This window comes from Monodon monoceros, unplaced genomic scaffold (assembly GCF_005190385.1).
Source record: "Monodon monoceros isolate NGI ecotype Baffin Bay Population unplaced genomic scaffold, NGI_Narwhal_1 Super_Scaffold_16, whole genome shotgun sequence".
Classification (NCBI taxonomy): Eukaryota; Metazoa; Chordata; class Mammalia; order Artiodactyla; family Monodontidae; genus Monodon; species Monodon monoceros.
Genome location: NW_021703772.1, coordinates 13483108 through 13508572, shown reverse-complemented (window position 1 = coordinate 13508572; position 25465 = coordinate 13483108). Strand labels below are relative to the sequence as shown.

Genomic DNA, 25465 nt, shown 5'->3' with positions numbered 1-25465 from the left:
TTCATTTTTAATTAATTAACTAATTAATTTTTAAATTTATTTTGACTCATTTGCCAATCTGATAACAATATTTACATACCTTGGAAAAATTTTCTAGAGACAGGTGAAAAATGACAAATTTTTACTTCACCCCAAATCTTCCTATTAATAGATACTCTGGTCTCCCCTGCCCCCTCCCTATACACTGTTGTTTTTTTTTTTAATTTATTTTTGGCTGTGTTGGGTCTTCGTTTCTGTGTGAGGGCTTTCTCTAGTTGTGGCAAGCTGGGGCCACTCTTCATTGCAGTGTGTGGGCCTCTCACTATCGCGGCCTCTCTTGTTGCGGAGCACAGGCTCCAGGCGCGCAGGCTCAGTAGTTGTGGCTCACGGGCCCAGTTGCTCCGCGGCATGTGGGATCCTCCCAGACCAGGGCTTGAACCCGTGGTCCCTGCATTGGCAGGCAGATTCTCAACCACTGCGCCACCAGGGAAGCCCTCCCTATACACTTTAAAGAAATTAAATGCCCTATTTTTTGTTATTTAGTTTTATTTAATTCAGAGAAACAAACGTCCATGGGAAAGCAATAGAGAACGCACTGGTGAAGGCGGGCCGAGCCTCATGCTTCTCACCACTCGCTGGTGTGGCAAGGGAGAGGCAGTGTGGCACCGTGACTACAAGCAACCGCTCCGGGTTCAAATGCCAGTCCAGGTCCCTACTAGATGCGTGACCCTGGCCAAGTTCGGTAACCACTAGGTATACCCGCACTGTCCACTGCAGCAGCCACTAGCCATATGTGGCTATTGAAATGTGGCTAGTGTGAATGAGGAACTGACTTTTTAATTTGAGTTCATCTTAATTAATTTTGGTTTAACTTTAAAAACTGGTACTGTAGCCAGTTAGTGGAAAACTTTAACTAGTTTTGAAACAACTTGGCTATGTGAATTTACACTTTCAAATGTAAATTTTATGAAATCTAAATACTGCACAAGTATTTGTGATAAATATTGAATATTCCAATTGGAATGTGTGGTAAGTATAAATACACACTGGATTTTGAAAACTTGGGATAAAAACAAGAAGGTAAACTATCTCATTAAAAATTGTATATTGATTATATGCCAAAATGATAAGAGTTTGGAGCTTCCCTGGTGGCGCAGTGGTTGAGAGTCCGCCTGTCGATGCAGGGAACGTGGGTTCGTGCCCCGGTCCGGGAAGATCCCACATGCTGCGAAGTGGCTGGGTCCGTGAGCCATGGCCGCTGAGCCTGCGCGTCCTGAGCCTGTGCTCCACAGTGGGAGAGGCCACAGCAGTGACAGGCCCGCGTACCGCAAAAGAAAAAAAAAAAAAAAAAAATAAGAGTTTGGATATACTGGGTTAAATAAAATATATTATTAATTTCATCTATTTTTTTTTTACTTCTTAAAATATGGCTCCTAGAAAATTTAAAATTATGTGGCTTGCTGTATTTCAGTTGGGCAGAGCTGCTCTATATGCTTTAATTTCTTCCTTAATGATATGGGAATAAAAATAATTTCCTCCAGTAGTTGTTGTGGCAATAAGAAAAGATAACTGCAAAGTTCTTAGCAAAGTGCTTGACAAATAGCTGGACGTGCTCAATCGAGAGCCGTTCTTCTGTGGACGCGATTTCCATCCTTACTTCCTCTGACTCACGAAACAGAATTTGGAGATATTCTGTGGGATATTCAATCTGTTCTCATAAAGTGCACGAGAGCCAAGAAGGCCACTGACAGCACAGGGACCAATGGATGGCAGGGATGCTGATAATTTACCAAATGAACCCATATTTTGTTTTCACCTCACAGATTCCTACTTTTATAACTTTCATGACCTGTAAGATATGGCTTACATTCATTCATTCATTCATCAAACATTTTACTGAGTACCAATTTGTTGGAGAACCTAGATTCCATAGTTTTGCATTCTTAAGTTTCTTAACGGTTATAGACCTGTAATAAAAAAATAATCTGCTCACATCAGGAAACACTGAAATAGCTTTAAAATGATAAGATGCAGTCTATTCTTCATCGCTAAGTTAATAACTTCAATTGTCCTTACTGAACTTAAAAAGTATTATCTTTTTTCTTCTCTCTCTCACCTGATTTTCTATTTTATTATTGTGGAAGTTTTAAATTCTAAACATTTCTTTTTAAGATTTTGTATGTTTTTTCTTTGTTCCTTATTTCTAACTTTGGCATAATTTGGAGACCTGGAAAGATGAAGTACTCTTTTATAAATGATAAAGGGAAAACAAAAAGAAACTAAAAGTTAAATTTCAGAAAAGTGGCAACTGATGGACAACATAGAAGAGAATCTCTAATAAACGTAGGTATTCTTTGAATAATCTATTCAGTAAGTATTACAGTGCTCGTGTAAATACGCTAACCTTGAATTTCCATTTCTCCACATTCTATGAAGCACAAATTAAGTTTCCTTTTAGCAGTTCAATTCTTTTTCCTAAAATAACTCTTTAAAGTACATTAAATTTGTGAACCTCTCTTAGTTTCAACAAGACAATGGAAGCAATCATAATAGCTAAAACTTATTGAGGTCTTTCTAAGTTCCAGGTACATAATAGATCCTTTATTTGTACTCACTAATTGAACTTTAAAATAACTCCATGAAATATCTCAGTAGACAGATAACAGCCCTCCAAAGTTGTCCATATCCTAAGCCCCAGAACCTGTGAATATGTTATTTACATGGCAAGGGGGAAGTAAGCTGCAGATGGAACTGAGGTTGCCAATCAGCCAACCTAGAAAAGGGGAGAGTATCCTGGATTTTCCAAGTGGGACCAGTGTAATCCACAAGGGTCCTCTGTAAGTGAAACAGGGAGGTAGGAGAGTCAGGGGTCAGAGTCAGAGAGATGTTTGACGACACTATACTGCTGACTTTGAAGATGGAATAGGTCCATGGACCAAGGGTTCTTAACCCATGGCAACAAAATAAAACTTAGGACTGGCACATGGCACTCCTCCCTCTACTCACTCTCCAGGTTTCAGCTCCCTTGTCACTTCCTTAGAGGGAGCCTTCCTTGCTTGTGTGTATGAGGTTGGATGCTCAAAGGGTATAGTCTTAAGGTAGAATGTAACTCTCATTTGAAACACTTATCACAATTACAATTTTACATTTGTTTGAGTCCTTTCTGTCTCTGCCATCAAACTGTAAGCTCCATGAAAGCAGGGCAGTGGCTAGCCTTTGCCATCTGTGCCTGTCAAAGGTAAGGTGTAGTTATCCCTCTGTTGTCTACTGAATTTCTGATGTTTAGATAATTAACAATCCAAATTCGTTTGACACATGTTCAATTCGTTGGACACGGTCTTAGAGAATAAAATGTATTCCAGCAGAATAAAGCAGATTATGGGAAATGAATTTCAAAACTCCTAGATTTTAGCCCCTGAGTAAATCAGCTCCATGAGAAGAAAATATGAGAGAATAAAAGAACTATCCAGAAGAAATCTGTTGAAGCATGACAAAAATACTCTATTTGTATTTGGTTTGCCAAAAGATGCCTTTTTATCCTCAACTGTATTGCTCGGTTTGCACAAGATTTCACTGTATTGAAACCTGGAACTTGGGGCTAAGTTTTAACTCTACTCTTCTAGAAGGCAAAGACACGAACAAAAACAAAACAAGCATAACCAGGGTTTTTCTATATTTGATTATTTAAAAAAGTTAAGGGACTTTTTGTTACCACTTATTTGTTGAGTCTTGACTTTTTCTAGCCATATAACTGTGTGTTTCTACTTGTAATAAATTGTTTTTTAATCTTCACATTATGGTCTCCCCTCAAACAGTTATACCTACTAAAAGCATAATCTTCTACATGTTCTTATAATATATATTTTTATCAATAATATAAATATCTATTTATATCTATCTATAGTTGAATTTGCTAATTGTTTTTGGTATACGTTTCTACTCCCATATACCTGATTTTCTGCTTTTCTTTATCACTGTGGTGGTTTTAAATTTTAAACATTTTAGATTTTGAATATTTTGTCTTTGTTCCTTATCATTTCTAAATATGTGTTATGTGGAGAACTAGAAAGTTGCCAGATTATTTGGACAAGATGATACCAGATGTAATTTGAATCTAGTATGGCTCTGCCTCAAAGATTTGTGTTGCCAACTACTAAGGCTCAGTCACATTCAATTAATTCTTATACCCATGGAGAAGCCATTCAATTCATTTATCCATTTTCTGTGGCCTTGAGATTCAGTGCAAATTCAGTGCCCAAGGATAAATAACTGCCAAAGACTCCCTGTGCTTTTAAGTTCCACATTACACCCATCTATCTGTGGCAAACCATTTCAAATCAGTCTCCATTTCACAAGCTTCCTTTCTCTGGGGAATCTTACATTAGTATATCCAAAATTCAAACTCACTAAAGTGAAATAAGAACATTTACTCAGGATTGAGAACGTATGGAAGTTGTTTCCTCCACATGCATAAAGCAGAAACTGGGCAAAACATGTTAAAATCCCTTTGGTGATGATAAAGTTTTATTAAATTGGAATATTTATTGTAGAGTAAGAAGAGAGATTATTTCCTTTGAAGTAGCTCCCATAGTATATTTCTCTCTGGTCCTGATTTTATTCATAGGACATAAATGTAAACAAATGTGTGTTCCAAAGAGATGGCATCATTAGTTTCATAAATAATTGATGTCCTTCATTTAGCTTCCTTCCTTATCTTAGGTTCTCAAAGAACTTGACCAGGAAGGAAGGACTATTATGCCTATTCTACATGAGGGGACACAAATGTGGAGATTTATTGAAGATCAAAAAGCTAATCAAGTGCTTCCCTGGTGGCGCAGTGGTTGAGAGTCCGCCTGCCGATGCAGGGGACACGGGTTCGTGCCCTGGTCTGGGAAGATCCCACATGCTGCGGAGCACTAGGCCTGTGAGCCATGGCCACTGAGCCTGCGCGTCCGGAGCCTGTGCTCTGCAACGGGAGAGGCCACAATAGTGAGATGCCCACGTACCAAAAAAAAAAGCTAATCAAGTAGAAGCTTGACAGTTCACTCATGGACCCTCTCTTCTGGCCACACTCACTATACCACCCTTTTGGGGTAGACATGGAGCAAATACAGTAAAACCCTAGTGGAAACTACCTCCCCACATCACTGATGAGCCACCCAATGCCTAATGAACTCTCAATGGGACGGTGACCTACAGTGCATCTCTGGTACTGTAAAGTTAGCTCCCTACCTGCAAGATTTTGTCCTTGTACAATGCTCACTAATTTACAAAGTGATTCCATAAAAACAAACATTCTGATGCTTCTAACAGACAGAATAGAGAGTAGTCCCCATTTCACAAACCCAGACAAATGAACCAGCATGTCTGGGTCATATGGGCTTTTAAGTGATGGCTTGAGACTCAGACACTGGGCCTTCTGACTCCAAATCTAAGATTCATCATTGAATCACGACCATTCTCAGACCCTCCGGTGAACAAAAGGTGCCCAGGAAAAACCCAAGTTCCTTTACACCTAGTTAGGCAGAGACCAAGTACACTGCAGAAATCAAATAAGTTAAAAAAAAAAAAAAAAAAAAAAAGGAGAAGTTTCCATTTTGGTTGAGCCCACATCATTCACCAGAATGGGGTTGGCAAACTTTTCCTGTAAAAGGCCAGATTGTAAATATTTTAGGTTTTGGGGCCATATATGGTCTCTGTTGCATAGTGGTCTTCTTTTTCTTCCTTTTTTGTTTTGTTTTACAAAACTTAAAAGTTGTGGAAACCATTCTGAGTTCACAGGGCATACAAAAACAGACTGTGGGCGGGACTGGACCCATATACCACAGTTCATCAGAGCCCTGGACCTGGCAACCACCAAAGGATGACTTGTAATGCAGATCTTCAGCAGTACCTGAAGTTCCCTGGCTCTGAAATGTTTATCCTATAAGTGCACATCCTTGACTCACAGAAGAGAGTTCACCTCCCCGACTCACCACAAGTTAGGCTATTTTTATTTTCCTCTGTCTTCAACCAAAATTAAAGACAAAGCCACGTTTCGCATGCTATCTGCACTAGATCCCTGGCATTCACAAATGTAAATATCACGGTTTCTACTATTTCAGAGACACCCCCAAATGCTCATGGATTTTAAAAACATTTCACTTTTAAGATCCTAAAATTGTGTTTGGGAGTTGGGCATATAGTGAGAGAGACCAGCAGCCTGCCTAGCACTTGCTTCTTGTACTCCTTCTATTTTATCTCTACCCTGCATCATATAAATGGATAAATGCTCTTGGGGTGGGGGGGCAGGGAGGGGAAGAGGAAATAGGCCTTAAAATGGAAGCCAACTTCCAGGGTTGGTGATTAGTAAATTACATCAGAAATTATAGACATTCCCCAGAAAACAGCAGATCTCCATAAATTAAATTAGTGTCTGAGGCTTTCAACAAAATATGCTATAAAGGACGTAAGAAAAACTAATTCATGAAAAGGTTCCTGTTAATTCTCCCATCAGAGCAAAAATATTTGAAGAGACAAATTAGAGCTTTGAAGGAATTTCCTCATTTTTTCCCAGTTAAATTTGGCTGCATTTTAATAGGCACTGTAATAGTCTCAGATGGTAGGATTCATGTGTCCCTTGCAAAGGCCAAGGGCCTACAATGATTTATTTTGATGTGTACCAAGTGTCTCCACTTTGGACTATGCAGCCAAACTACAATCAGTGCCAGCCCAAAGCTGATCTCTATATGAAGACTCAGGACCTGGACTCAGCAATGAGGTTCTTTGATATAATGATGACTTGAGTGCAAAAGCCTTTTGCAGAACATTCAAACCCTTGTATTTATTGTAGTAGCTGTCTTCATTCTTAACTTATTCCTGGACATTTCAATGAAGAGTTAGGAAGGCAGCTTTAACAGTTGAACTTTTCAAGTTGGTGTCAGTTGCTTAAAGATTTCAAATCATTGATGATACTGAACTTTTAGTCTATAAAAGCAATGGTGCTGGGCACCACTGGGGTCTAAAGCCAACTTAGTTCCTGCCTACATGGGGTTTTCCACCTACCAGTGGGATTAAAAAAAAATATGAATAATAAGGTAAATAAACAAGTTCAATTTAATAGCTAAAGATATGATTAACTACAAATGGATTGACACACTATAAGTGTTATAGGAAATTAGAGGAGAGATCATGTATTCATTCATCAATCATTAATTGGTATTCATACAGTGCCAAGCATTATATCTTCTCTGTAGACTCTTCTTTGGGACTTTGAGCTATATATCCAATTTCCTATTTGAAACCTCCAAGTATAGACCTCACAGGCATTTCAAACTTAACATGTCTTACAGTGAACTTAGATTAGCTTGCCAAATCTTCCCCTGCAGCCTTCCCCTTCTGAATGGCAACTCAGTCCTCTGGTTGTGCAGGCCAAAAAATAAACAAACAAAAAAAACAAAACCAAAATACCATACATTCATCCCTCATTCCTCCCTTTCTCTCACTCTTTGTGTTCAATTTGTAAGCAAACTCTACTGGTCCTACTTTTAAAATATATCCGAATCGACCCACTTCTCACAACCTCAGCAACTACCATCCGCGTCTTTAGCTGCGATCATTGCAATAGCTTCCTGACTAATGGTCTCCCTGCTTCCACCCTGGACCCCTGGCAGCCATAGATCCTGTTACTGCCCTGCTCAAGGCCATCCAAATTAACAAACCTATAGTTAACACAGCACTTACTACCCACTAGGCACTGTTCTAAGCTCTTTACAAGTAGTAACTGAATTCTCACAATAGCCCTACACAGTAGGTCCTGTGACTCTCTGCGTTTCATCAGTGAAGAAATGAAGGTGCACTTAGGACAAGTCAAGACCACACAGCTAGTGAAAGGTAGACACAGGACTCAAACCTTGACATTCTGGCTCCACAGCCCACGCTCCTAACTTCTGTGCCTGCTCCCTCCAATGGCGTCCCTTCTCACTCTCAGAAAAAGCCCAAGTCTTCATGATGGCCTGCCAAGCCTCACGTGACCTGTCCCCTGTTCCCTCCACGACGTCCTTCTACTGCCTTCTCCTTGGCTCACTCAGCCACATTGGCTTCTTCACTGGTCCTCAAACACCCCAAGCTTCTTCCCGTATCAGGGACTTTCACCCTGGCTGGTCCTTCTGCCCGAGCCATTTCCCTACAGAAAGTGGTCCGACTCACTCTTCACCTCCTTCAGGTCTTTCCCTCAAATGTCACTTTTTCAGTTAGGATGACCCCGATCCTTCTTATTGATAATCTTAATAACATATCTAGACATGATTCCAAGCACTGAACATCCTTACCTCATTAAGCCCTCACAACAGCTCTGGGCTGAGGGAACTATTATCTCCACCTTACAGAGGAGGAAAAGAGCACAGAGTAGTTAAAAAGTATGCAGAAGGTCACACAGCCCATAAGGGATGAATTCAGGATTGCAACCTAGAGTCTCTGGCTCTAGAGTCTGTGTTCTTACACACACACCCACACACGATCAAAATACAAAATTTGGTGACTAGTGGTTGATGGGAAAGTAAGAGAATAAAAAATAAGTTTGCTCAGAAGCTTGTAGCCAGAGTGAGAAGGCGATTAGCGTATCAGGTTAAAGGAGGATGCAAGGTGGGGGGGTTAGATGATCAGTTTCCGGAGCGCCGGTTCTCAGAGCGTCATTCACCACGCTCCTCCATCGGAATCTCAGAATCTGAGATTCTCAGAAACACTCAGTGGGTGTTTGCTAACAGTTCAGATTCCTCAGCTCCACTCCAGACATTCTTATGCAGAGTCATTGGGGCCAGGAGCCCAAGGATTAGTATAAATAAGAACTCCTGGATGGACCTAGTCATACGGAGTGAAGTAAGTCAGACAAAGACAAATGTCATGTGATATTGCTTATATGTGGAATCTAAAAAAAGGGTACAAATGAACTTCTCTACAAAACAGAAATAGAGGTACAGAATCTGTAGAAAACAAACTTATGGTTACCAGTGGGTAAGGGGGGGGAAGGATAAACTGGAAGATTGGGACTGACACTACTATATATAAAATAGATAACTAATAAGGACCTACTGTAGAGCACAGGGAACTCTACTCAATACTCTGTAATGTCCTATATGGGAAAATAATCTTAAAAAGAGTGCAAATAGGTATATGTATAACAGATTCACTTTGCTGTACACTTGAAACTAATACAACATTGTAAATCAACTATACCCCAATAAAAATTTAAAAAAAAGAACTCCTAGGTGATTTTGAAACACATTCAAGGTTTCAAACCACCATCTTGGAAAATAGGAAATCGTTTCATTGACTTAAATTAGGACACTAAGCGTCACAACCCTAATATAGTAATTCCATAATGAGATCTGCAAACTATACAATCACAGTAAAATTTTGCCACTTAGGGCGGGGATCTTTGATGGGTTTGTTCATTGGTGGATTCCAAGTACCTAGAACAGTGGTTGGCCGATAGCGCATCGGCAACAAATAGCTGTGGAGTGTGTGAAGCTTCAAGTGGCCCAGAGGAAACTTTCAAGTTGCACAATAACTTTCTATGAGCACATTTTACTCTGAGTGGTCCAACATTTCCATCAGACTTCTCATAAAAATTCACGCTTCTCAGTTTTATCATTATTTCCTTAGAGACACGAACAGAGTGAAAAAGTATATTGGCTTTTGGAATAATTGATCTAAGTGTGACCTGAGGCTCTGGCGTTTAGCAGCTCTGTGATATAAACAAGGTATTTGATCTTTCTGAACCTGTTTTCCTCATCAATAAATCCATCATCACCTCATTTAATGTCAGTAAAGGTATCATATGAATTAAAAGGATCTTTGAAAAAGAACAGGGCATTGTTATTAAGTGAATTTATTATTTTTTATTTCTCAATTACTTTGAAATACAGTTTTAGGGGCAAATTTCTAGCTGCAAAATTTTATAGTCTAATTAGTAAAATTAGGAAAACTGACTGTTTTAATGACTGAGCTGGCATGAGTAACACACATAGCTATAGAATGTGTTACTGCTATTAAGAGTTAAACTTGGAGCACAAATGTGTCAAATCCTTTTAAATTTAATTTGTGAAAACTTATGGGAAAATGAGTATGAAAATATTCCCACTAATGATGATCTTAGAGATCATCTTAGATGATCTTAGAGATTATCATAGCCCAACAGTTGAAGAACAGTCTTGCCCTTTTGAAAACCAGATATTGATTTGTTGGAGAAATTGGCATAGAATGTTATAGCTTAGTATTCTGTCACTCAAAGGCACAGCCCAAGCCAAATGACCTTCATTTAAAAACTTTTAGTGTAACAGGTATTTATCATTCATTATTTACTGCATCCTTGATATCTGAACATTGAAATCTAAGAGAAAAAAGTCGATTGTGCTGAAACCACGCAGACTTCAACGCCTCCCCAATTTTGGAAACTTTAGCACACTACTTCCGTCCCAGCATTGAATTTCAGTGACTAGGCAAATCTCTCCCTGAACCTAAAGTAAGGAAAGACTAACCTCTACTTTATTCTTGCTGATCAAACAGACACACAAAGAAGGAGTAACACTATTATAATTAAAGCACAGACAAAAATGTAATTTGACAAGTGGCAAGAAACAGCTTTCTAATTAAAACACCATGCATTCCACAAAATTCTCAAAAACTTCATTCTGATTTTATGTGTAAGTTAAGCATTTTGGAAAGGCATTTCCATAGCAGCATCGGAAATAAAGGCCTCAAATACTTTGAAGTTAGAGATCTAACTACCAACATTTACACAACTCGATGGGTTACATGTGATATAAAAATATCTATCTGGGGCTCTACTTTCAAATTTGAGTTATAAAATAAAATCCACTTAATTAAACAAGACTTCCAAATTTTCTGTTTCTGCACAAAAGTTAATAACAGCATACAAAATGTTAGGCAGAAGACAGTTTCTCATAGACCAATAAACTGCACATTTTCAGGACAGATCTAAGAGAAAGAAAACCAGTTCTCTGAATAATACATGAAACAATTTTGAAAGATGTTCCCCAAACAGGAAAGCACAGTAGTAAACTCTAGGTCACACATTTCTTTATCTAAAGCTGAAAACCCAAACCTCGAACGGCAACCTCATTTCTATAATAACAGTTTAATCAACGGAGGCTGCTTTACCACAGATACCATACCATTATGATGAGGGTTCTGGGTCTACTCATTTCATCGTCACTTTCCAGAGGCAAAATTTCATGGGATGGTTCCTCCTGGCGTCGTCTACAGATGTGTGGACAGCTCCTCTGGACCACGGAACGAAAAGCCTGAAGCAGAACAATGCTGGCAGTGCAGCCCATCGCTGCATCCTGGAGCCCACAAAATAACTTCTATGTTGATGCTATGTTTGAAAACAGTGGCTCCTTGTCCCTGAAAACAGCCTACATTGCAGCTGCAGCGAGCTCACTCTCCAATCACTTCCTTGAGCTCTGATCATCTGATCACTGCCAAATAGCTTGGATGCAGAGATGGGAAAGATTTGATCCACTGAAACTGAACACACTCAGGGATATTAGAGCATTTCGCTCCGAGAGCATTGCTCAGTTCATTTCAAGAGCATGTTTCCTGTTCATTACAGTGATTCTCTTCGATTCTAGTTTCAGAGGTCGGAATAAATATATCTTTCCCTCTCAGACACTTAAACAAATCACTCTTTTTCACATTAAACAACTGAAAAATTGACTTCACACTAACATTTTTTTTTAAGGCAGATGAGTGTCATACAAAGAATGACATGATTGTTTTCAAATGTTAAAACTTCCAGAAGTAAACTTTATTAGACACCTTACTAAGTGACTGGGGTTTTACTGATCAGAGCTCATAAGTTCCAGAAATGAAATGGGCTCATCTGAAACACGCAGTCCGCTGAATCAAAACGATTTATCGAAAGTGTGCACGCATTAACCAAACCCATGTGAGTGACACCAGTGTTCCCCCTGTGATTTCCTCTCAATAGCATGCTTGTTCTGTTCCCACACATGCAGTTCTGCAGCCTAATACATTTTTATATTTACACAGGCGGCTCGCAGGGCTGAAAATATCTCTATTACTGAGGTCAGGCAGGGAGCTCCACCGAACTGACCTCTTCGAAAAAGCAGCTGTACAGCATTTTCACATCCTATCAATAAGAATTCAAGGCTTCAGGAAGGACTTTGAGGTCTTTGGTAGTTAAGAGTCTAGTACTCCCTGACTCCTGTGAGACTAGTCACTTAGGAGGGAACCGGAGAGATGCTTACAAGTCACGTGACCTGCCTGGAATGGCCTCAAGATCTAATGGTATACTCTAAGAGAATAGGACAGCAGGGGATGCTTGCACCAAAAATATCTTGTGGAAAATAGATTTTGCTTACAAATGAAGAAACTATGAAATCCCTGGTAGGATTTTTCAATGTCGAGATCTTTCCGTTTAGCTAATCCTTTTGGTGTAACTCTTGGAGATTCAAAAATGTTTTCTTTGGTTTCTGGGCTCCGCAGAGCAGAGGGTGTTGCAGGAAGTTTGGAGGTTTGTTTTGCTCTAAGGTGTGCCCCAGTAAAGTGGCTTTCACAGAAGCATCTAGCAGAAGGCTCAATTAGGCATTAATTGCTCCATAATCTGTCACAACACAGCCTCGTTTTAATTGGTATGTTTGCCAGAGAAGTAAAACAATTTTTTTTTTCTTTTAAGAGGCACTGGCTACCAGTAGTTTTTCATCTCCCTATGTTTTGAGCAAACATATTTTAGTGCGGCTGGAAAAAGAAGAAAAAAATGCTAATGATGCTGGCAAGTCCCTGAACTCCCTCCGGACCTTTGTCAGAGTGCCCGGGTGCTAATCTAAACCATTTTTTTTACTCCAAACAACTAGGGCATTTACAGAAGAGAGGTTACAATTTAGCCTGTCTGGCTTGTGTATTGAATATCTATATAAATGGTGTCCACCACAGACAAAGCATGGAGTGGGTTTCCATGATTATGAATGTGTCTTTTCAAATAGGATTGCTCCTCGGGGCTCCCTGGATGTCGGTGCTCACCCTGTCCACCCACTCCCATACTCCATGACCTATCACTCTCCAATCATTCTCTCGGGTTCTGGTCATCTGCTCATGACCGAACAGCTCGAATGCAGCAAGACACTGACTGGAGGTGCTTGAACACTCCAGCAACTCCTGTGGGGAACAGGAAAGGGAAGGTGGATCCCTCAGTTGCACACCATGGGCTTGGCAGGGAAGAGGCAGTTTGATCCCAAATTCCTTTCTAGCCACCTCTCGCTAAGTCTGGCTAACCTCTAGGGTGGCTTTTGGAGTCAGATGTTTTGGCAGATGACAAAGTCTTGGGGGAAAAAAGCGATGTGCTTTCTAGCTATTAGAGTCCTGCTTTATTCATCGATCCCTGTTCTGCCTCTGAGGAATTCATCCCTGTTATTGATGGACTGCTATTATGGACAGAGTCTCAAAATTCTCTCTCTCTCTCTCTCTCTCTCTCTCTCTCTCTCTCTCTCGCTCTCTCAACTTCCATCATCAAGGAAAGGCAACCTCCAAGAATTAGTTTCTTGTGAATTCATTACACACTACAGTTACCCAATGGACAAGAGACCGGAAGGATGAAAATCAGAGAATAATAGCTGGACATACAGTCCAGCGTTTTATGAAAATTTTCAAACGTGCAGCAAAACTGCAAGAAAGGGATCGGATTCTGAGCTCTAAGTTTGAAATAGTAAATTAAGCTGGAGGTGCGGTAGGGTGGGGGAAGAGATAGAAATCAACCCACAGACATAAGGGACCTTTTTTCCCTCACATTTGGCATAGATGTTGACACACAGGAAATAGTAAAAAAGGAAGAATCAACTCCCCACAGGTGTCTGCCATTTTCTTTGAAGTACTAATAAAATGAATCATTAATTTGGCCTTCAAGCATTAAATGTGCACCGAACACTATTGCTGACAGCAGTACATTATCTTAGAAAACATACACTCAGAGGCAAGTACTGTAATTGAGAAATGAAGTACATATGTTTCCTTCCCTTCTTTCCAAAGTCCAAGTGAAATGACAACAGAGCGGCATAGAAGGGAATATATTAATGACAGTGGGAAAGTTGGGGGCGGGATGGATCTTCGAGCAGATGAGTTTTCAGAGTTTCTCTGAAAGATGAAAAGTGAATATGGTCACATTGATCAATAACCAAAAATGAAGGATGAATAACAACTTCCAGGGCGGGAGAAGGCCGTGCAAAGAGGAGCCACAGTTTTCAACAGAGCCCTGGAGGGGCCCTCCAAGCTCGAGGAAAGTAGGCACTGGGTGTGAGAGAGTAGCTAGTGGACCCTACCCCTCACCCCAGCAGACAGAACTTTAGAGCACAGTAGCTCTCTGCAGAAGAGCAAATGATTCCAGAATAAGTAGCCCAGGTGTCAGCTCCCCTTGGCCGGTGGAGGCGGGCATGTCTACAGCCTGCCCGCCTGGCTCACACACACTCTGAAGAAAAGATGGCAATGGGCACACCTGTCAGTTTGAGAGCTGAGAGTCAGGTAACAGCCTGAACCTAGTGAAGAAGGGGGCCTCTAGGACTTTTCTCCCTGTTCCCAGAGCTGGAGGGCAGAGCACTCAGGCTACCGAAACTAAGTAGAACCCTCCTTATATTTGGATTTATTCATAGAGGAACTGACAGTATATGTACTGAGCCACACGGTTCAAGTCTAACTGATCCCGGTGGCATCCTGGAGGAAGAGGCGGCAGCAGAAGGCAGTAGAAAGGCTCCCAGTGAGCTGCAGAATCAGACACACTCCTGCTCAGTCGAGGCTCTGCCACCCATAAGCTGTGTGATCTCGAGCAAGTCGTTTAACCTCTCTGAGCCTTGAGAGTATCCGCTGTAACATGGAGATAATCCTTTACACCTGTCAGGATGTCGGCGGGAGGAGAGTACCTGAAAAGACCGGTACAGAGGGACTTCCCCATGACGCAGTGGTTAAGACTCTGCGCTCCCAAAGCAGGGGGCCTGGGTTCGATCCCTGCTCAGGGAACTAGATCCCACATGCACGCTGCAACTACGAGTTCGCTATGCCACAACTAAGGAGCCGGCGAGCTGCAACTAAGGAGCCTGCCTGCCGCAATTAAGACCCGGTGCAACCAAATAAATAAATAAAAAGACCAATAGAGAGCCTGGCCCGTAATCATCATTCACTGAGCAAGTGTGAGACTACCTGTGCTGATGGGGAGGGTGAAAGCTTGGTCTCCTCCCCAAAGCCTCCAGGTTCGGCTTAAACATGACACTGCCCCCTAGAAGCCTCCCCTGACAGACCTCGTCTCACAGCCCGAGGTAATCAGGAAGCGCAGTCCTATCACTGCACCCTGTGGGCTTCTTTCCTAACACGTAAGCTGAAATTACATTCCGATGGATTTCATTTTTAAGAGCTGTCGTCCCCTCTCTGTAAGAGCTGGGATTGTGCTTCATTCACTATAGGCCCTGTGTAACCATGCGGTAGATGCTCAGTGAATAATAATAATAACAATAATGAAACTTATAATACAGCAAGCCCTTCCATAGCACTTCTTATGTGCCAGGCACAGTTCTACTTAATATTTACACATACTGATTCATTTACATCTCCATTATGAGGTCGTGCTCTGATCACCCCCATTTTACAGTTGAGGAAACCGAGGCACAGAGAAATTAAGTGACTTCCTCCTAGACTCACAGCTATTTAAGTGGCAGAGCCAGAATTTGAATTGAGCTGGTGTGGCCACAGGGTCTGAGCTTTTTAAAACCAATTCTGAAAGCCAAATATATGCCAAGTAAACCTTTTATCTTCCAAAGGTGGATTTATACCAGGAAAACATTTGGCAAATGGCAAAGTGTAGGGATGCAACCCCGGAACATCCCCTGTGAGAGCCGGTCTGTCCTTCAGAGGAAAATTTGTGATGTTTCCTTGGATCACAGTTTCAGAAGGCGGCTAGTAGTGTTAGCAAGCTGTTTGGGGTGATAATTTAAATTTCATTTGAAAATGTAATGAATTTGATAAGATAATTTTTAAAAAGATGTGCTGTGTTCACTATGTGAAGCATTCATTGGCAGAAATGACTCACCTGTCGAAACTGGCTCTGAAAGCACACAGTTCGAATATGGAATCGTGATTGGCTTGCTTTGTGACTCCTTGATGCAACATCTGTCCTTACATACAAAGATGCTGGTTAACACCGAAATGCCCCAAGAGGCTACTTTGGGTCCAACAAGAATGAAGCCATCACCCTAGGACACCCTTTGAGCCTGGACATGGCTCCAGGAAGAAGCCTGCTGCCACTCCCCCTGGAATCCATTGGAAGCTGACAGCCTGAACACCTTGCTGTTCACAGGGAACCAGCCACCTGCTTTTCTGGGCCAGCATGAGAATTTGGTGGGGACTATGAAATTGGTGGAGTGGAACTGCCCCCAGTCTTTGTTGCCCCCTCCTTCACCACCAGCACTATTCTATACAGAGTTGTATGATGGAAAGAAACTGGAGATCAAGGTAGAAACTTCCATCCACTTCTTTAAGTTGGAGCACATCCTTTCCATGGGAACTCAGTGCTTCATGGAGTGAATCAATCAATCAATATGTAACGAAAACAAACTCCCCCTCTTCTTCCTCATCATTATCGCCCTCAAGGTCTGAATCCTGCTGGGCTGCTTTGTAAATTTTCCAGAGGCTCAGCAATTGTTCCCAAGTGAAAGTGACCCCAAAGGAGGAGAACTCTCATAGATTAAAAGCAACTGGGGCGGGCTTCCCTGGTGGCGCAGCGGTTGAGAGTCCACCTGCCGATGCAGGGGACACGGGTTCATGCCCCGGTCCGGGAAGATCCCACATGCCGCGGAGCGGCTGGGCCCGTGAGCCATGGCCTCTGAGCCTGCGTGTCCGGAGCCTGTGCTCCGCAACGGGAGAGGCCACAGCAGTGAGAGGCCCGCGTAGCGCAAAAAAAAAAAAAAAAAAAAAAAAAAAGCAACTGGGGCTTTAACCCCAAGCTGAGTAAAACCAGGTCACAGACCTGGCCACTTTCCCAGGGCAGGGATTAGAATGAATCTTTTAACTTGTCTATTTCCAGATGGGTAAGTCCCCTCAGGTATATAAACTCAATTAAATGGATAGGAGGGAGTCGATCAGTGCTTTCTTAGCTAAAAAGTGGAAAATACAACCCAGCGAAGTGATTCTCCCTGAGGCCCAGTGGCTCTTTATCAACTTGCATCTTTGCCTCTCCTGGTGCTACTTCTACTCAAGAGCTTGGGACTTGTCTATTTTGATAGTAACCATGACCTCTTTTTCCCCATCTGTGATTTGTAAAGTTCTCTTCTTTCAGCTTCTCTCTCTTCATTTTCACTTAATTATAGTGGCCTCCTCTTTACAGGCATCTTTCGCACGCGCCGACATTTATTGAGTTGTACAATTAATTAATCACTTTGGAAACAGGCAGACTGTTCGTTCATTTAAGAAATCCAGGTGCTGCTGCCAAGCTCTTCTTTGTCTTCATTTCCCTCCTTTTGGCACCAGTCCGGCTTAAAAGCAGAGTACTCTTTGGTTGGTACATTTAGATGCATCAGAAAATTATCCTTCATCCCTCTCTGGGGTGGCTTCCTCCTCCGCAGCCTCCTGCAGAATGTGTGGATAACGTCAATGTTCCATTAATATCATACCTTACATTTCTCAGGCTTCTATGTTTGACTGAACTCTTGTCAGGTCAGAATAAATCTTTCTTATTCTTAGTAGAAGATGGTATAGTGTTGCAGTAAGACAAAGGCTCAGGAAGCAGACTGCCAAATTTAAATCCCTGTTGAGATGCTTGCTACCTTTGTGACTTAAAGCAAACATTTTAAACCTCAGTTTCCTCATCTGTTAAATGAATGAGTACTCAGGAGGATCTAATGGCCATGTCAGTGCCTGGCACAGTGCCAGACTCATGGTAAGTAAGCATTCAATACATGCGAGTTAGTTATTACTAGAAGAGAGAAGATCTAAGGATTTCAAACATTGCTTGCTTTTTCCCTGTCCCTTTTACAAGTGGTATTTTTAAAAAATCTCTGGACTCTTCCTTGTTGAGTAACACACGATGTTCCCTGTGTGATGGAGGAACGAGGGTATTGGGCATGCCTCCTCCGTGCTTTGAAGTTAGCTCCCATGGTAACATGAGACAAGTTCCATAACCCCTTCCCAGTGCTTTTCCATGAATAAACACATTTGAAATAATATAATAATACCTCACTTACCCAGAGGGCACTCATTTTGCAACCTCAACTATTCTGATCACAGCCAAGCCCCGGGAAGCAAGAGAAACAGCCTCTGCAGGGCCAGAAAGAGACAGCACCCGATTCATTAATCTGGGAAGGTTACAGGAGTGGTTTAGAGGAGGGGGTCTTTGTACATTTACCATTTACAGCCACCTTCGACAGGATTCCAAAGAGGCTGCTGAACTAAGCTTGCAACAGCCTTTGACCAGAAGCACTATAATTCTGACTTGCCTTGGTCCGGTGGGAACAGGGCCGAGCCACTTAGAACTGGAAGGATGTCCCTGTTGAGGAATGGAGTGCTGACAGCCTCTAGCTTCTTCAGAGGGTTGCGGTGGCCCCAGCAATTAAACCAGCGGGCTACCGGGACCCACGCCACTAGATGGGGGTGCGGACTGTGTATCTGGGGCAGAGATGAGGGTTCATGGTTCTAGCTTGGTACCTGGGAAGTGATTCGAGGTTTGAATCCTCTGAACCTTATTTTCCTCAATTCTACAACGGAACTACGATGACCTCTTTTGCAGAGTTATTAGAACAAAAGACATGCTATGTAGGAAACACTGGCATAGATGGCAGATTTTATCACTCTTTTACCTGCATTATTAATAAAACTATTATGTTTATTATCATTATTATTCCAAGAAAGTGCCAAAGAGGGTAAGTAACAGTCCTGTAAGTCAAGGTTCAACGCTAATACAGTCACATGTAAACACACAAACATAAGAGAGAGCCTTGGCACTAGAATGAATTGGCAAGGTCAAGAGTGAGGTGAGGCAGGAAGCTTCCTTGGCTCCTTTACACCACCTAGTTGCCTGAGTCCAACTAACTTAAAGGTACAAGCACCCACAAAAGGAAGGGCTGACAAAATAGACTGACAAAAGTAAAGGAAATCAGTATCCCTAGCATCTGGGACTATAAACATCATAAAGGTCGTAAACTGTACAGTGTTCTAGTCCAGGGCAATAATGAGAGCTCACGATAATGACACTGATGCATCAGGAAAAGTCAAATTATGTCCAGGGGCGACAGCTTCAGAAGGAAGAGAAACCTGTGAAACATTCGAGATAAACTTCCACCAGAGACTGTTTTTAGTTTTTAAAAGTTTATGATTAAATGGGGTCAATTTTGTGATCTTCACAAGTTAGCTATGTAAAAAATGTTCTCAGCTGAGGCTGGATCAATGAGCTATTAACTGTACTTTCAGTACTTGTTCTATTTTATTTTCTGTGTTCATTTCTTACCCCTTTGAGTTGTGGCCGGAATTAGCCACCCACGTCCTAAACATTCCAAGTTAAACCTCATTTACAATAAATCATGAATTGCTTTCCAAACATGAAAATGGCAGTCTTTTAAGTCATTTACAAATGTGCTTTCCAAACCAATTCAAGAGCTGAAAAGGATCGTGTCAACCTGAGCAAATCTCAACTCTGCATTCTTTGCCAGGACTCAGGGGAGCAGCCCAACATATAATTTTAGAATTGGTGCAAAGCACCCAGCTCAGGCTGTTGAAAGGAAAGGAGGACAAAGCAAGGTTTAAACCCAGTAGGAGAGGGAGGGGCGGAGCTATATTCAAAAGATTAACTTGATAAGATAATGTTCAGCTTCTCTTTAAACCCTAAACTACAGGATGTGGATTCTTCAAGTTTGTGTTCCTATTATCTCTGGTTGCTGCTACTGACAAATGAAGCTACTGCAGTTCTGCAGGGTGACTTGGTACCCTGCATTCCAGTGGGATGTGATGGCCACAGCAGTGGATGGGGTTTGGGCTCCAACACTAATTAAGACTTCAGACAGTCCTTGTTACTTCTCTCTCTCTGGATCTAAGTTTGCTTGTCCATAAAGTTAGAGAGTTAGAATAGATAAGCTCAGGTTCCTTCTAGGTCTAGGGTCTAAAAGCTTTCTCCAACTGCGGATTCACAAAGACCAATAACACATGTCTGGGCTTTGGGGTCAGTCACATGTAAACATACAAACAAAAGAGGGGGAGACAGAAAAAGTTGTTGCTGGTATCTCCCACATTCCCCCTGCCAGTATTTTTTTTAAAGGCTACAGTGAATCACAAACAATGTTGAAAAAGAGGTAAAAGCACTCTGAAGAGTGAGGGGGAAGAGGAAAACATTGGAACTGATGTAGTGGATGGGGGTCCAACTAAATGCATTTCCTTTTTTTGGTGATCAAGTCGTTTGCCAAGTCAGAAGCCAGCAGGACTTTATCCTACCTGCTCCCTTCCCTGATCCAGCCCAATAGCCAGAATCTTCACCACAATGCGCTCTAATAGGTACACAGCAACACCCTATGGAGTGGAAGCAGGATGATGGTACGGTAACGGTTAAGACTCGTTGGCTTTCCTCCAGAGGTTGATCCTTTTGGTGTCCCACAGATCTGAGCTTGTCACTACCTGTATTTGTGACCCTGAGCAAACAACTTTTTTTTTTTTTTTTTTTTTTTGCGGTACGCAGACCTCTCACTGTCATGGCCTTTCCCATTGCGGAGCACAGGCTCCGGACGCGCAGGCTCAGCGGCCATGGCTCACGGGCCCAGCCGCTCCGCGGCATGTGGGATCTTCCTGGACCGGGGCACGAACCCGCGTCCCCTGCATCAGCAGGCGGACATTAAACCACTGCGCCACCAGGGAAGCCCTGAGCAAACAACCTTTTGATCTTCGTTTCCATTGCAGTGCAATGGGGGTGATGACAGTGTACCCCTACCTTATACGATGAGAAGGAGTAACTGAGATAATCCAAATGAAGTACTTAACACGCTCAACACCGTGCCCGGGACGGAGTAAGGACTCAATAAATAGAGAGCCTTTGCTATTTATGAACTCAACTCGGGGACTTTCTGAGTTGACAGCTACACACCCAGTGAGGCAGTGTGCCTCTCACTGCTGGGCGACATTAGGAGTCATGGAGAAACAGAAAACCTCCCCTAGTAGGAGAAATTTCTAGGCTCCCAGCATTTTAGAAGAGAAGAATGCAAGACAGAATACAGGATGTTAATGTTTACCCTTTAGGCAAAGTATTGTCATCCTGTTTTCTATTCAGGAGCAGAAAGGAACAGGAGGAAGACACATTTCAGGGAACTGAATTCTGACTACGGGAAAGTCTCTCCCTCCCTCCCCTTCGCCCACTATGACCCCTACCCAAGGAGGACACAGGAGCCCTGCCCTGCACTGAGGAGGGGGCTACAAAAGCCCTGCCCAGCCTGTGGCCAGCTTAACATCAGCCTAGACTACACAGTCCTTATTGGAGCCTGAAGCAGCCCAGCAGGTGGCTAAGCTGCCAGCGAACAAAGCTGCAGAGCCAATGGCGATTTTCCTCAGGGCTGCTGGATTCTGTGAGGCTGAGCTCCCAGCCTCCACGCTGCTATGCTTCTACTCTGAAAAACCCTGAAACCTGGCCATACAAGGATTTCCCAAATTCAACTGCCTGTGCCCTTAGGTCTTTAGAAGTATATGTGTGATCAGGATAGGATTCTATTACATTCCTCAAAGGCAATGCCAGATGTCTCAGTGCAAATCTTAATAAAGATTTAATGTGCACCCAACCAAGGGATGAAGAGAACAAATTTCCGATGAACATATTTTGGCTTTTAAAGTAGTCTATCACTACACATCTATGAATAAGGACGTAGCGTTTCAGATCACTTTGTAATTCATTTAATATATCAAATTTATTTGGAAAGGAATAGCCTAACAATTTATATTATGACCACCTTTGTAGGAGGTAATGGGGCTATAAGCTTAAGAAGCAAGTTTAGGGCTTCCCTGGTGGCGCAGTGGTTGAGAGTCCGCCTGCCGATGCAGGGGACACGGGTTCGTGCCCCGGTCCGGGAAGATCCCACGTGCCGCGGAGCGGCTGGGCCCGTGAGCCATGGCCGCTGTGCCTGCGCGTCCGGAGCCTGTGCTCCGCAATAGGAGAGGCCATAACAGCGAGAGGCCCGCGTACCGCAAAAAAAAAAAAAAAAAAAAGAAGCAAGTTGAACCTTGTCATCAGAGGCAGTACTGTCTAGTATATGTGCTGGGCATGGAGGACTCTGCAGAACTCCAGCCTGGTTTTGAAAGTCAGGTCTGTGTCTTCCTAGCTTGAAAATCTTCAGCAACTCACGTGACTCTTCTTCACTTTCAGACCCACCTCAGAGGACTGCTGTGAGAATTAATAGAGATAATGCATGTAAAAGTACATACGTGATATGTTAACAGCTGTTTTGGAACGGTGCTGCAAGGTCCCATCACCTGGTACTGATGTACAGCCGTGGTTTCAGATTTCTACCTATTTCCGTGCAAAGGCGGACCTACCCACCTGTGACAAACTCTGGATGAGATGGTGTGTGATCAGGAGGGCCCTTGGAATACTACTTTTAGTTATGACAGGAAGTGGATGTTGGTACAGTGGTGATGAAAACATGGTTAACTGTGTGAATCTTAGTAAATTCATCATTTTCAGGATGTGGAAAGTGACCATGGCTGCATTTTAAAGTTTTTTTGTGTTTTTTTCTTTTTTCAGGAAAAGGTATTGCATATGAGGGAAGGTTTTTAAGTATGCATTGCTCACACCTGTGGCCATCAACTCGCTTTAGCATGAAAAGGACACTAATGATTTTCAAAATTCAATTTTGACAAAAACCAAGTCTGTTTAGATGAGGTGCACTTGTACGTGGCGTAGTTGTTCTTAGGCCTTTTAGCCAGTTTTGTGATTGATACTATTTGTTTCACTGGAATTGATTGTGGGATAATTTGGGTCAATGGGTAAGTTGTCCAAAATAAAAGGCTGGGCCATTACTTGGCTTAGCCATTTCTCCTTCAATAAAATTCTTGCTCAAGTCTTTTGTACCAAACTGCTCACATCTTCCAGCCCTTAAAATAAATTTCTCTTAAGTCTTCTACCCACTCCAGCAAGCACCCCATCTCTCTCCTCTCCATTCCAGCCCCACATGGTAAAAGCTCACGTTATAGCTGGGGGTCAGACGCAGTGGGACCTGGTGGTCACCAGGGGTGGGGATGGGGGCGAAAGAGGATAAGCTGCCCAGTGCGACACAGAATATCAGAACTAAATCAGCAGCAAATAAATCCTAAAGACGAGGCATCCGTCAAAACTTAAGGGGACCGGTAAACATGAATCAGAACACAGTGGTTTACAGGCTGGCATGAGGGGTCTGATGCCAGAGTCCGAGTCCTGGCTCAGCCACGGATCATCAGTGTGATGATGGATAAGGGACTTCACGTCTTGGTGTCTCATCTGTAAACTGAGGAAAGTAAGTGTGGTAACAGTGGCCACATAATTGACCGTCCAAACCAGGACCCTTTTAGAGGGTGCTATTAATAATGACTCCAAGACATTAGGCATAAATAGGGGCTATGCACAGACAAAATCGGATGCACGGTCACCTTGGTAATAATTTCTAATGTGTATGATTGCTATGAAAATCAAGTAAGGTAAAAAAAATCAGATAAGGTAATCCATGTGAAATCATTTAGGCGAGTGTTTGGTATAATTGTGTCAATAAATGTTAGTAACATGAGCAGGACTTAAGGGTCGAGGGGTCCAGTTTGAACAACACGACGATAAGTGCTGAGCAGCTTTCGATGTTGGTTCTTCATGGAGGTAGCTGGCTTGCAAGGAGAGTAAATTTCAGGCTGGCAGGGGATGTGGGCTCCAGACATGAGGCTGGAGGAGGGGTAGGAACAAGGTTTGAGGCTTCATTAATCATGCTGACTGAGCTTAGGGGCAGGAGAAGGAAAGAAAAGAGTTCCAACTTAGCGTTCATGTGGCCTCCCAAGAACCAGATCTCCTCTATACCTGGGATCCCTAAATCCTCACTTCTACCTTCAAAATCTACTCCAACCCTCCGAAGGCCTATTTCCACATTTCCATCTAGATATTCCGTGCCCTGCCAAGTTCAACATTGCCTTTGGGCTTTGTTTCTGAGTCACCTCTGCCTTGCAACTGTCCTGGTTTTTTTTTTTAATTTTATTTTTTACTTTATATTGGAGTATAGTTGATTCACAGTGTGTTGGTTTCAGGTGTACAGCAAAGTGAATCAGTTATACATATACATATACCCATTCTATTTCAGATTGTTTTTCCATGTAGGTTATTATAGAATGTTGGGTAGAGTTCCCCGCACTATACAGTAGGCCCTTGTTGATTATTTATTTTATATGTAGTAGTGGTCCTCTTGGTTTTAATGGCTGCGCCATTGTTCCTCAGACTTTGGGGTAACCTTTGCTGTCTCCTTCTTCACAGTCATCCACATGCAACGGGCAACAAGTCCAGCTCACAGGCGCTGCTGACGGAGGCCAGGAGGCCAGGAATCAGACAGCAGCCTGTGCTGGGAATACATGCGAAACCCAGGCTTGATGACACAGGTGGCTAATCTCAAGAACAGTGAGCCCGAGGATTGAAGTCCAGAACTCCCAGCAAGCCAAGGAGGACCAGAGTAGAGTCCAAAAAGAGTCACTACCAGACATGCCATGTGATCCAAAGCCATGAGAGGATTTTAGATCTGGAGACAGATTCCCAGAGGCAAGACCGGGGTCCAAAAGAGAGTGGTGAACCCAAGGGGGCTCCAGAAGAGAGGGATGTGGGTGTGTAGGCTTGGGGATATGGACAACATTCTGTGGAACAAACACGCGTCTCTCCAGCTATCTCTTGTCTGTGTTTCCCCCAGTATAGGTTCCAAAATCTGTGAAGGTCTGTACCCTCAGATCTCCCAGGGACTTGTGAACACAGCTGCATGTTTCAATTCCTAGCGCCACCCAACCCCAGCTCTAGTTCTTATTACTTGCAATCTCATGGTATTCCAAGAGCCAGACATTGATGATTTAAAAATGGCAATCTAGGGCTTCCCTGGTGGCGCAGTGGTTGGGACACTGCCTGCCGACAGGGGACACGGGTTCGTGCCCCGGTCCGGGAAGATCCCACATGCCACGGAGCGGCTGGGCCCATGATGGTCGCTGAGCCTGCGTGTCCGGAGCCTGTGCTCCGCAACGGGAGAGGCCACAACAGTGAGAGGCCCGTGTACCGCAAAAAAAAAAAAAAAAATGGCAATCTAAAAATAAATGGCAATCTATTTCCAATTTCCAATTAGAGTTACATGTTACACGAGTTATAAGTTTTCTATGTATTTTCTTAATATTTTGCTTCTCTTACTGCTTGTCTGTGAGTCAGCACGAGCAGATGAATGAAAATGAATGAACAAGTGGCAAACCAAGTTACTAAAATCATTCG

At 42.6% G+C, this 25465-nt stretch overlaps 1 protein-coding gene across 5 annotated transcripts in view; it reads right to left on the bottom strand.

Annotated features, from left to right (window-relative positions):
- The window catches only part of DOCK10 (dedicator of cytokinesis 10), a 280897-nt gene that overhangs the window by 199064 nt on the left and 56368 nt on the right, over positions 1-25465 (bottom strand). Inside the window, exon 1 of one of the 5 annotated variants that reach the window (XM_029224644.1) lies at positions 16070-16893. The exons of 2 other annotated variants lie outside the window; for them this stretch is intronic. Coding sequence is in view for 1 of the 3 variants with exons in the window: in XM_029224645.1 (XP_029080478.1) it covers positions 11154-11315 (162 nt within the window). In the remaining 2 variants the exon portion in view is untranslated. Of the gene's footprint in view, positions 1-11153; positions 11724-16069; positions 16894-25465 lie in introns of those variants that run through there. 2 more of the 5 variants (XM_029224645.1, XM_029224640.1) reach the window with 2 other exon arrangements.